This window comes from Manacus candei, unplaced genomic scaffold, assembly GCF_025592945.1.
Source record: "Manacus candei isolate 608988 ecotype Guabito, Panama unplaced genomic scaffold, ASM2559294v1 h1tg000016l, whole genome shotgun sequence".
Classification (NCBI taxonomy): Eukaryota; Metazoa; Chordata; class Aves; order Passeriformes; family Pipridae; genus Manacus; species Manacus candei.
The window spans coordinates 1,314,058-1,328,052 of NW_026138064.1; the positions used below are offsets into that span (position 1 = coordinate 1,314,058).

At 35.2% G+C, this 13,995-nt stretch overlaps 1 protein-coding gene across 1 annotated transcript in view; it reads right to left on the bottom strand.

The window, feature by feature from the left end:
- Positions 1-13,995, bottom strand: part of ADGRV1 (adhesion G protein-coupled receptor V1) — a 274,545-nt gene that overhangs the window by 228,584 nt on the left and 31,966 nt on the right. The window contains exons 15-19 of the mRNA XM_051782549.1: positions 12,378-12,943; positions 10,891-11,161; positions 9,770-10,099; positions 6,333-6,509; positions 5,056-5,279 (exon numbers count right to left, since the gene is read on the bottom strand). Coding sequence (XP_051638509.1) covers positions 5,056-5,279; positions 6,333-6,509; positions 9,770-10,099; positions 10,891-11,161; positions 12,378-12,943 — 1,568 coding nt within the window. The remainder of the gene's footprint in view (positions 1-5,055; positions 5,280-6,332; positions 6,510-9,769; positions 10,100-10,890; positions 11,162-12,377; positions 12,944-13,995) is intronic.

Here is a 13,995-nt window from a genome sequence, read left to right on the forward strand (position 1 = left end):
ACTGTCATTACATGAGCAATTAACAGTGTACACAACAGGATCCCCCATGTCTACACTCTAAGATACACACATAAATTCTTGTAACATCCCTGGACCAGGACCCACTAGGTGACTTCCTGGTTTGACCTTGGATTTGTCTCCTTGCTGTGGATGTGCCTGGCAATCACTGATCTGTGCCTGACTCCTGTGGCCATCATCCAAACCTCGCATGTGTTTCTGGCTTAACCTGTCCCACCACCATGGCCTTGCTTCATGCCCTGGGCTCCAGGCTGCCTCCATTTCCCATATGACAAATCTCATGTGAAATGGCTAGTCATCAGGAAAGTTCTTTATTTAAAAAATCTTAATTATTATTTAGCAAGAACTATAGAATAATTGGGACAACTAAGAGAAGCTTCAAAATGTTTCTGCACTTTTAAAAATGCATAGTACCATAAAATAGAGAAAGATTTTTGACTATGTTTAAAATAATATGGCAATTATGAACTAAAGACCACTGCAAATAAAACCATAATTTTAAGAGATGTGGTCGAATTTCATAGCTGCGGACCAAGAAATTGAATCCTGAAGAAAGTGAATATTTTGAAAAGCCCCTGAGAAACTGAATTGCAATGTGTATCTGTATTATTGTTACTTTAAAAACACACTTCTCTAAAATACTTCCTCTTCTATCAGGTATCTCAGAAAAAGATGCATTCAGACTGCCTGTGGAATGGTACTCAATTTGCTTCCTAGTTTTGTGTTCACCCCTTCTTCAATTTTTTCAAGATTATCTACTGACTTAATTAGTGACAGGACCTAATTTTTAAGAGTAGTATTAAAGTAGTATTTGCCCCATTATAAATTCCACAACGTTTCTTATCAGAGGGAATACATTCTCTCAGAGGTAATCCACAATTTATTTGATTTTGGAGGCTATCTTAATTTTTGTTATTTACGGTAGAAGACATATGGTTTTATTACTTTGAAAAGTAATAAAATCTAGCAGTAGGTGTTCAGTAACAGTCATTTAAACATTCTACAACCAGTTTCAAATAACTTTTCCCCCATTTCAACAAGATCTAATCAAACTTTGGGGAAAAAGCCAACATTTTACACTGAAAGACTTAATTCTTGTACCATCACATGTATTTCTTCATGGAAAAATTACTTAGGAAAGATAGATATAGTTCTGAAATAGGCGCTAACCAAAGGAAATCCTCAAGTAAGAAAAATATCCCAACTCCATTAAACACTATTTTAGTGTTTCTGTACATATAAACAACATAAAAGCATTATATACAAGCCCTGAATTAAGGCCCATAGACAGTATGCCATGCTTTAAATGGGCCTTCCATGATTTGCTAATTTTTTGTCATGAAGTAACCTCTTAAACACAAAAACAACTACACAATTAAATGGTCAAACCTATTTTTGTTCACAATTTTTAAAAAATCTATTTTCTAAATTCACTCAAGACATAATTTCAATCTATGGAAATTTTTATGCAGAATCACAGGACCACAGAATCAATTAGGTTAGACAAGACCTCTGAGATCAAGTCCAACCTATGACCGAACACCACCTTGTCAACTAGATTATGGCACTAAGTGCCACATCCAGTCTTTTCTTAAACAGCTTCAAGGATGGTGACTCCACCACCACCCATGTCTAATCACCTCCTTCTGTGAAGGTGATCCCATCTGGTCCCACAGACTTGTGAGTATCTAACTGTCACTACCTCCTCCTGGATTTCAGGGGGTCTATTCTGCTCCCCATCCCTGTCTACCAGCTCAGGGGGCCAGCTGTCCTGAGCATAACAGGTCTTACTGTTGAAGACTGAGGCAAAGAAGGTGTTAAGTACCTTCGCCTGCATCACACCACAGAAATCACTGGAACTGCAATGATCTCCATGCTATATTGCTTCAATTTGGTTTCATTACACACATATATATATGTGTGTGTGTGTGTGTGTGTGTGTGTGTGTGTGTGTGTATGTATATGTATATATATAAAAATGAGATACATACATATGTACACAGATCTCTTCTGGCATCTTAATTTATATGAGCTATAATTCAAAAAGATTCTGAGCATAAAGACTATTTAAACACTCAACTTTTCCTGGATTATCATTTTCACAAATCAAAATAAAGTCATCAATGTACTGCTGTTCCCAGACTCTAAGGTCCACAAGTGCTCACTCTCAGCATCATTAACTTAAGAGCACAAAAACAACCTGCATGCCCCGAGGGTCCTGGTCCTTCAATTGGACCAACTGCCAAATTTATAGCTGTGTATCTGCACTAGGGGGATGACAACTCCCAATAGCAGAATGTCTTGTGTAGAAGGAAGAAACAATAACCTGATTTTTAAAATACTTATTTATATTTGTGCTTACTGGGCAAAATGAGTAGCCCTAGTATGTATATATGCTTTCATAAAGCATACACCACATTTTCATGGCCTGTGTCACCTACATTCAACAAGAAGGCCGATACAGATTTCACTACAGACATCTGAGTGTATTTATGCCTAGTCTCAATTCAGGCCTACTTAAGTATCAGCAGGTATTCAAACTGAATAATTCAAACTGCTCCTAAGGAAAGAAAATATGAAGAAGTTTCAGCAGGTACAGGATTGTCTTGCTTCTTTATTATTTTTCTGTCCTCTTTGAAAGTATATTCTTCAGGATATACATTGGCCTCCATTTTGTGGACAGCATTCAGATTTATTTTTAATATCCACGGCCTACAGATGGTGGCCATAGAGCAAGGAAAGAAAATACTATTTTCAATGGCTTGGAAAGTTTCTTCTATACTTATGGATACAATCAAAGCTCATTTAAAATGTAAACTGCCTTAACAACACCGCTGAGTTGTAAATAATACATCCCTGTTAGAACTAATTATTATTTTTTCCATGCTATTACTAAGTGCAATAAATAGAATGTTAATGAATGTATTTCTATGTCTATACTTTCATTAAAGTCCTTACATGCTCTGTTTTTCTACTGACTTATGCTACAATTTATCAAACAGTGCAAGCACATCCATAGCACAGTGCATCTTTGTTTCCATGCTAATTCATTACTGCTGTGAGGAGGTGGTTGCCAGCCTTGGAAACTGAAATCTTCTGTTCACCCAGAAAATACAAACTATGTAGAAAGCAATACCACAAGCCTACACACACCACCCTGCCAATCTCCTTCACCCCTCGTTTGAAGAGTCATCTCCAGTACTGAAAGGACGATCTTTGCAGTCAATCCATTCTTGGCTTCTGCTCATGTTCAGGTTGCCAATTTTCACTCATAGCCTTGAGGAACACTATCCATGTCTAGAGAGAAGTTTAAATTTTATGTCCTCCTTATTTACTTCTTTTTTCTTCCCAGACCACCTGCTCCTTACTTCACTCTCAGACCTTGCCAAGTATGGGAAAGCTGCTTACTGCTGGCACACTTTTTTTCAGCTGCTTCATGATCAGAAGAACCTGCTACTCCTGTCGTACACAGCAAAAGCAGAACAGTGGTTGCATTTGTTCATCTGCCAGCTCAATCCTCTTTGTAGACATAATTTTCAGGGCACGAGGTTACTACTCGGAGTAAGTGGTAGAAAGCTGTACTTACATATACTCTAGAGGTGTCCAACCTTAAAAAGTTAAATCTTTTATGCTCTCCAGTTCCTCTATATACTTATCTGTTTCCTATCCTTCCACTTCAATTTTTTGGCCACTTTATGCAGCTTCTTCACAACAATAATCATTATTTCTAATCTTCGTTTTCTGCTTTGTGCCAGAAACTCTTAATAAATTCTTTCAGACAAACCAGTTTTGTCCACAGAAAGGAAAGCAGAAAACTGCTTGTAATAGTCTCCATTTGGTTTTGTCTTGAACCAGGACCATCTTTTTGGCACAGTAGCCAAAGCAGAATTAAATAATTCATTCTGCACTAGATGTATCCACCAGCCAGCTTCTACAGAAGCGGGCCAATCCTGAAATGACCAGAATCTTTCCTGTGTGACAGAATGATGCTCAAAAAACAGGATCAGCAACAGCTTGAGGAGTATGTAACCTACATGAGTATCTGGTATTAAAGTTCCCAAGAGCTAGTCTGAACTTCCTATATAGGAAAAGTATACTTCTGCATATGGACTGTGTAAGTAGTAGATGTTCATTGTGGACATTGCAGCTGGCAGACCTCTATTAGCATGTTTCCAGGAAAAAAAACAAATAGGGAACATATACCTTAGATTATTAGGAGGTATTAGAAAAAGTGGTGGTATTTCTAAACTATATATACAACTGAGTTGTTGGAAGCAGGACTGAAGAAATAGCCAAGATTCTTCTGTTAGTAAATCAAAGAGGGAATACACTCCTGAATATGAAATAATTCAAGTACTCTGAGTAGTGTTTACAGGCAGATAACAAAAACCCACGAGGTCTCTTACAGCCTCAATTATCCTGCAGTCCTCATCTCACACAGAAGGGAGACTACAACACTGTGCTTCAAAAACACCACTGCTGCTCTGTAGCTGAGGCATGTGATAATGGTCATACTGGCCTATTTTGGAAGCCAGTATTTGTGATGGAAGTATCTAATTATCAAGAGCAAGCAATACTGAACACACAGATAAAACAAACAAAAAAAGCTGACCTAATTCTGCATTAACATCCGGGCTATAAACCTTTTTCTGACAGAAACACAGTTATCTATTGCTTTCTAATATTCATTATAGTTTTTCCCAATATCTCACTAAACATTACTTTTCTGAAAATATAAGTGTTACAACCAAGAGCTATAACTAAAACCAAAGATAAATGAACTTTTTTAATAGCATACATTATTTTAATCAAAATATAAAGAACGTTAAGTCTTTAGATAATAAGCAAAACACAGTTTCTTACACTTATCACCACTCAAGAAGAATCCACATATAGTCTGAATTAAGAGCCCAATATTCCTTCAGGCACTTATCAACACAATACAAGCAATACCTCATAATTAATACTGTGCCAATTTGTTATATATAAATTGAGTATCACAACTGATACATATGAATAAAGATTAGGGTACGATACCTGTCCAGAGTTAATAATACAGTTTCATTCATTTCAGGTATATCATCAGCTTTAATAGTAATGTTGATTGTAGTATCACTTTGTCCAGATAGGAAAACAACGGAGCCATTAAGAGGACTTATATCATCATGTGTTACTGTCTTGTGATTAGGACCAGAGGGTTTCAAACTCCAAAACACTGTTGCTTGACCATCAGTCCCATCTCGATGCAGTGCAATGGAAACCTAGAAAACACGCGACTCTTCTGTGACTTGCAAAAACAGATGCAAAACTGATCAACACCTTGCAAATTAATATTTGAATAAGAGTCTCAAAATGTTCACCTTGAGTTTTTTACTTATACGTATGTACATGGAATCAAAGATGGTATATCAACATAAATATATACTGAATCTTATCCTTTTAATCATTTATTCATTATATACTTAGACATGTATATATTTATACACATTTAGTGGAGGTGACTGACTATTAACATGATAGATCACTTAGCACCTATAAAAACAAAAAGCCTTGTGTGACTGATTTACTCAATGCCCATCTCATCAAGACACAACCTCAGTTTAAATGTAAGCACCATAATTTTACTCTGGCTGTTATAGTACAGCTCCAACTTGTACTCTGCTTAAGGAAATGAGCAGTTTTATTTTGAGAATAACAAAAAAGTTATCTGATTCAGGATTTGAGGGAAGATTTCAGTGAAGACAACTAGGGAAAAAAAGGAAAAATGTAAGAAAAGATGTTTTATAAAGGTTTCTCTGGCTGGGACTAAAGCACTCAGATGCATGGCACTACATTTGAAAACGCTTTCTCAGAAAGAAAACAGCATATTTATTGGAAAACAGACCCAGCGAGCCAAATTATATATTCACATATAAACCACCTTTAGGATACAAAGACACTTCCATGAAATTTGTGAGTGATATCAGTCCTACTTTACATGACTGTCCCTAGAGTTGGTGAGAGAAATTAAACTGTCTGCAGCACCTTTTGCTCTATGTGAGCATCAAGACCTAATCGGTTCTAGATCCTTAAAGAGAAAGCAAAGATCAACCTCACTTTTCTGATGACTAACAGATTATTTCAGACCTTTATTCTATCAGCAATATTTTTACCTTTTTGTTTTTTTTAAAGCAGGGGAATGTTTAGGGTAAGACAGAATTTAGAGGAAGGATTTTGATCACATTACCTTTCAAATGTTACAATGAATATAGAAAACTTTGCTTTCTCTAAATAAATTTTCCATACTAAGGGACAACATAACAATGATTACTTACCACTGTAGCAGGGGAATCTTCTGGCTCAGACAGAATAATTGGAAGATTGCTAATAAAGCCTATTTCTCCATTTGCAATATCTGGAGTAATCCTCAGAGAAATATTTTGAATCTCGCCTAATCGAGGACTCATGGGTGAGATTAGAGGAATTCTATTCACCAGCTCAACTTTTTCCAGCTGTGGGAAAAAGTATGAAAAACTTGAGAAATAAGAAGCCTTAGTACAAAGTCAGAACTATTCTGACATTTTGGAATAAATTTCAGTTGCAAGGAACAAAACATCTCCAGAATAAATTTTTCTTATTGGCAACATTGTCACAAAATGTGTAAGTAGATATGCAAGAAATGAAGTGGATGATATTCAGCTTTTTCAGCAGAATGGTATATGTCTCAGACAAATTACATCTATGTACACAACTAAATGTATGCAGAGGGATAATGAACTTTCTAGTTTGGAAAATTTATTACTAGGCCTATGAATTAATCTGACAAGTGCCCAAACAGTTGTTCTAACTTCAATTTTTTGCCACACATCGATAAGTATTTGCTGAAGTCACTGACACCATAATAACTTATAGCCTCTGAGGAAGCCAAAGAATGATTCAATCTTTCCTCTTTCATACAACTTTAAGAACTTCTCTATTTACAATAACTGATAGGCTAAAATTACATTCAGAATTGAAAATCAGTACAGAATTTCAAAACCATATCCTCCTCTTGTGCTACTGTATTTTTTTATGATTTATTTATACTAAGAAGAAATAGAAAAACGTTTATTCTTTCTTTGAATGGAAAATACCATTCACCAAGCCCATCAGCAGCACTGACATGGCAAGGAAAGCAGAATCTTCCTTTTTTAGTATTTCTTTCAAATATAATTTATACCAACAGGAGATTCTGTCTATATGCATCATAACAATAAATGTTTCCACAGCTGATTTGTAAACATTTAACTGGTGCACGAACCACCAATGACAACCAACTTTTAACTCCCACTAGTATGCTTTTGTCTAGAGTTATCAGATGCTATTATATAGGTTTTAGTGAGGGAAGTGTCCTTATTTAAATCCGTACAGGGATCATGAATCACCAATTCAACTCATGAGTTTTAAAGCCTTTTGATTCTTAAAACTTGGGCTGTATCATACTTTGTACTACTGTTGCTTAAGTAACAGTCAACAATATTTATGCACAGTTTATTTGATGATAGATGGAAACTGTGTTATAAATACTGTATTCAGCAACTGATTCTCAACCATACAAGCCAGTTATTGGGAGTCTGAGGAACAGAGGGTGGGACTGTTTGTTTCGCTTGTTTTCGAAGCTTTCTTAGATCAGTAGGCCCTGACTGCACAATTAACAGCACGCAGATGGACCAGTGTTAGCTCAGAAAAGTTTCTGAAACACTATAGAGCTGAAAGAATTCCTTTTGTTGAGTGCTTCTGATTTTGGACACTAACTTAGAGATTAAAGTAATAATTAATTAAGTATCAAGATTTTTTAAAACTCAGTGTTTCCTCTTAAAGCAAATCAGCTCATGAGGAAAGCAGAATGGATTGTGAATTGAATAATGCCAAGTAGTTTATTAAATTAATCTTTCTGTCCATACCAGAAGCAGTATGCATGTCAAACAACAATAGGTTATTTAATTGAAGATGTCACTGAAGAATGTTAATCTCACTTTTGCATTTCCTCTATCCATTCTCTAGCTGTGTTGAAGCTTCATTTCTTTCTCTGCCCCTCCTCCCCTGATTCCTGAGCTGATACTTTATTGGACTTAGTACAGACTCTGTAGTTTTCTCGTTCTAAAAAGATTCGCTCAGATTATCATTTATTCACAATGTAGAATGATTGTCATAGTGATAAATAAGGGTATTTTAGTTCCTTCTCTAAATGAATTATTTGTGCTGAAAGTTGCCTCTGATGTTGTTTATTCAAATAAAGAGATTTTTATGGTTCATGGAGAAAGTATAGAACATCCGCCTCCAATTTCCCTGGAATCTGCAGTTCAAAAAGCCAGGCCAAGTGCCTACATTCTGAAATACCTGTCACGTGTATGTCTTGTCCATAGTCCACATTGAAATGCTATTTCTAATCTATCATCTAAAAAGGTCTTGGAATTAGATATTTCAGTTCTTCTACAGATCTTTCAGATCTCATGCAGATGGTAAAATACACAAAATTATTCTAATATTTCAGAACACAATTCCCTAACTGTGAATGTAAAAACAGTGTGTGTTAGTAAAACAGTAATATAATTCTGACAATATTTTTTTTCCTCTTTTTTTTTTTTTTTTTGTTTAAGAGAAGATATGGGTGAAGAGGTGGAGGGAAGAAATATTTTCAAGATTCCAGAAGTAATTAAAACATCTTTGGTAGACTATGAATTAAAGACAAAACCTACAAATTTTACATTTATGATTTAACATCAACATCTCTACTTGAAAATTTTAAAGACACATGACTTAAAATGAAAGGATCAAAAAGAACTGAGAAATTACTCTGAGATTTGGGCTTTGGATGCACCAAGTCATCCCTTTGTCTGTGCATCAAGATCGCTCCCTGGGTTTATGATCCCAGACGACCAGAGTGGTAATAGTTAATCAGAGGAAGTAGAGATAATGGTGTAGTCTTAACTGCAGATGAGAAAATAGTATAACAATTACTGATTACAATGCCCAGGATCTCTCACAGAAGTATATCTGAACAGTAACTTGCTATCAAGTAAGAAAATTTGGCTTTCTCCAGTGAAAAATGAAAAAATTAATTAGAAAATGGAAATTATTTCTTTAAGTATTTTTGCAGAAAATCCAGTTTTCTTTCAAAGGCATAGTTTTAGTGAATTTTTCCAGCCAATCTTATGAGCAATGATAGAAGCTCTCTTCTTACAAATTCAGACAGAAAAAAAAAAAAGAAAAAATCAGAAGGGCATGTACAGAGGGAACTGCAAAAAATAATTTTCAAGTTCTCTGATCCAATTTGCATATAAATTAAATATATGTTTGACTATTTTGAGTTTTTATTTACTCGTTTGTGTTTCCTAAAATTTGTCGTGCTTCTCTAACTCAGGAGCTTTACTTTGGTTACGAAAGCGAAGGGGTTGACAAAATAACATACCTGAAAAGGTAACTAACCTCTGCAAAATTTTGTTAAATTTCATGAGTAATACCTGAATCCTATTACAACAGTCTATTTTTTTAAAATGGTGTAATTAGTAAATAATGATTAAGAATAAAGCTCTTTACGGCAGATTTATGGAAGCTGTCTCTAAAAAAGAAAGTTTTCTTGGCTACAGAGCTAACCACTTTTGTATTTCCTTTTTTTGTTTTCCAACAGGCAGGACCATTTTAATTAAATTTAAAGGGAAGCAGCCACTACTAAATTATATCCTTTATACTTACACAGACTAAAAAAAATCTTCAAACACAACTGAGATACCTGTATGAGGAAATGAGCTCCGTTCTGAAGAAATGCATCATTTCTTATTGGTATATTTATAGTATCTTGTGTTTTTCCTTCTGGAAAGATGAGAATGCTTCTTTTAGAAATATTTAGAATGCCACCTTTTGCTCTCTCAGGATCCACAGCTCCAGCTGGAATATACAGTGCAGTATAAACCAACTGCACATCTCCAAACGTTCCTCCTTCCCTTGCAAAACTCAAGGATAGAAACCGTCCCATCGGATTACTTTCAATCTTCTGATTCTCCAAAGGATAGAATTTTATTAGGCCATAAACATCATCACTGTCCTGAATGTAAAATAGAAGCTGCAAAGCAGAAAATGGCATCATTTACTCTATGCTGCATTACTCTATATCATAGTTTCATGTATTCATGAAAGCATGTCCTGACTGTCACCACACACTTTTTTCCTTAGTGAACTGGTACTCAGAAGAGAAATCAGACTGACAGTCCCAAAGCATTCTTTGTACACAGAACTGACAGTGGCAACTTTCCCACTATGTATCATCCATGTGCCAGAATGAGCTCTGAAAAACTGATTTTTTGGTTCAGCAGACAAAGTGAGTAATTTAAAAATGTTTCAGATTGTCAAAAAATTCATTTTATTCATCAAGATCATTCCAAATATTTTTTTAAAAAGATAAAGCAGGGACTCAAGTCACAGAACTGTTTGCAATGCTAGCCACCCTTTATTTAACAGTTCAGAGGTTACAGTCTTAATCACCAATCCCTTCCCTTTAACTTGTTACTCTGTACAACATTTCAGTAATCATTAAGACAGCAAACGATCAAGTGAAAATAACCTTCCTGTGTTATCTTAGAAGCAGTCACTTGAGACAGCATTTATGCAATGCTGTGCATGCTGGGAATAATCTAGACTGAATGCTGCCACAGTAAAAAGGTCTGGCATTATGTAAGTCAAATACTTTAGATATGGTTCTATACAATAAGATCATATTAAGGATTAATTTGTTTGATTTCTATTCAAGACTAAATCCTTTCACCAGTTCAGCCAATCAACCAATGTTATTAAAACTGTTAAAGTCTTTGTTACCCATTATTACCTTCTCCAAAAGAATTTTAAAAGCAAACTTACCTCAGATGGCTCACTGACTTCTGCACCTCCCTGTATTGTATGAGGCAAGAGTTTCAGTAGGTAGGGCTCTGCCTCTTCTGGTATATCATCATCAATAATGTCCAGAAAAAGTGTCACCAGCATCTGTCCTTGATCAAAACTTATTTCCCCAGCCTCTGGAAGAAGGTCTGCAGTCACAGGTGAGGGATCACTGCTATTTCGGATTATAACCCAGGAAACAGAAACATTTCCATGTGTTCCACCATTTCTTACGATTGTGATCCCTTCAAACCTGTGGTTTTGAATGAAAACAAAGACCCACTGTATAAAATCATACTTACCACTGGCTTCCTGGTTATTGACTCTCTAAAATATTTACACTGATCTAAGTGGTTTCAACAGACATTTGACTCAGGGCTTACAGTTTGTGAAATCATAACACACATGTAAGACTCAGTGTTTATTCACAAGCTCTTTTTAATGTCACTAAAGATGTTTGTTAGAACCCATTTTGTTTACAGCAAGAAAGATACTGACAAGTGGAGACTGGGCACATTTTACATTTGCCTTGAGAAATGAAAGTGAAATTTCAGAAAACTTTTTGTCTATTACCTTTCTACATCATGAACAATTGTTAAGCATGAACATTTAAATAATGATTTTGAATGAACTATTTGCCTCTGTACTGAAAATATATTCAGTTATTGATATTTATGATACTGGAAATGTCAGGTTGCCTGCATCTGATGAGCACATGACTACAACAAAAAGTCTGAGAATCTTGACTTACAAAAATTTAGAAAGTAAGATTTATTTCTTTACTGTGTATAAGAAGGAAAGATGAATACTCAGGTGCTGGGCTCTACATAACATAAAATATTCTTCCAAAATTGTTCATAGTATGATAGTTGGAGGCATTATCTGTTTCTTTGGGGATGAACTACTATCAGTAACTAGTAGTGGACATTTTTATTGTGATTGTCAATATTGTGTATCATTCCTGCCTATAAAGTTTGTACAGGACTTTGATTTTAATCTCTCTGTAAAATTACACATATTTAAATTACTTTTGAATTTAAAGTAAGCATCAAGGGAGACACTCATGAAATACACCCAATTTCTTTAACCAGAGACTGGTTTTATAGATAGTAAATACAAAGGTTTACCAAGGAAGAAGACAGAAATCTATTTCCCACTAAACTAGTGTGTAGCAGCATCACAACTGATCCTGCCTTTAGATTAAGGGGTTTTCACTATTCATATGAAGTGATTGAATAGTTATGATTTATTTACATACAGTTTATAAATATTAAAATACTTCCTGCATAATTAGACATTCCCACTTCCTTGAACTCTTTGTAGATAAAGTTGATAATAACAACAACACACTGAGTAATTTCTACATTACATTTTAGCAGTGATTTTATAATCACTTTTAATGATATCCTAAGGATGTTTAACAATGCCAAACAAATCTCTTAAACAGACTAGATACTAGATTTTAGTACCTTGAAATTTGGTCTTCATCAATGGTAACAGGGTGAGCTAGCAGAACACTGTTGATTGATAGCACTCCGTAGGGTTTATCATTTGGTTGGATAGTGACATGAACAACAGACGGATAAATCAAAACGGCATCTCCCTGCAAAGTGTCCTCAAGAAGCATAATCTGAAAGGTCTCAGCAATTTCTGGTATGGCATCATCAAGGATTTTAAATTTCAAATACATTTCGTGAACTAGAGGTGGGAAAACAAGAGTTGTATTTGGCTGTAGATCTAGGAAGTCTACGTTAAGCTGTGCATGTGTTGTTGAATCCCCAGTTAAAATGGCATAACAGACAGAGACTTCATCTTCATCAGGTCCAATTAATTTTCCACTGACATCCTTACCACGAACCACTTGGATTGTTACCACATCATCTTCCTCAGGCACCATATAAGCACTCTGAACAAAACGCACGGGACTGTCATTTTTCTTAATATTAATCCAAACGGAATTTTTTGTGTTGTTGATTTCAGCCCCTCCCTCCACACTCTTCAGACGAACAACAAAGATTTCATCATTTTCAGGTATCTGGAAAAATAATATTAGCAACTGGGTGTAAGTCACATTCAAATATATGCAGAACATTCATACTGAGAAATACAGTTTACGTATTTTGCAGAAAAATGATACAAACTTGAGAAAGCTCATTTCATATTAAAACAAGCAGGAGAGAAGTCCTGCTTTTAATTTTAGCTAAAAATCCCTTCTCAAAATTGAACGTCTCTATTTTCTTAAAACACACTTCTGAGCTCTGACAATATGAAAAAGGGGGGAAAGTCAAACAAAAAGACAAAAATTAGCGAAGAATCAGAAAAATCTGGATCTTTACAGATTGAGAGTATCTGGAGACCAATTGCCACTTTTGGCAGCCACTTCTATTTGGAAACAAAATTAGATTTACATCATTTTTTTTGGATGTTGATACTGATCTACCTTTACATGTGCCTGAGAGAATACAGGAAAAACTTATGGACAGGAGCTACCTTGGCCCATCTGTCTCTATACAACCGGAAAAGGAACACATCCTATGTTCAGACAAACCCACAATCACAGAGAAAATTTCCATCGCAGATCTGAGAAAAGTATTTTTTTGTGCTTAGCAATTATTTAGATTTTGGCATGTCCACAAAATGACTTTGGTATCTGATGCAGTAGATAATAAAGAATGGTTTATAAACCACAGAATTAAGAATGATATTTTTGCTTTATATTGCTATATAAATATATATATATGGAGGCACATGGTGTGATTCTTGGGGTGTTCTATGCAAACGCCGGAGTTGGACTCAATATTCAGATGGGTCCCTTCCAACTTGGTATATTATATGATTCTGTGATTCTATATTTTATCTCCCAAATCCTGATTTGCTAAAGCTATGAAGCTGAAAAAATATGATTATTTTATTAATACATATAGGTAAAAAGTAAATTTTAAAAAATTATTTTTGATCTTTGCATCTCATCCTTACTGTGGACTACTGGAAACCATTCGTATTTTCTTCTGAGATGAATTCCAGGACAAAATTACAGTTTTTTTGCTAATGGTCTGCTATAAAGTTGACCAATCCTTTTCATGCACT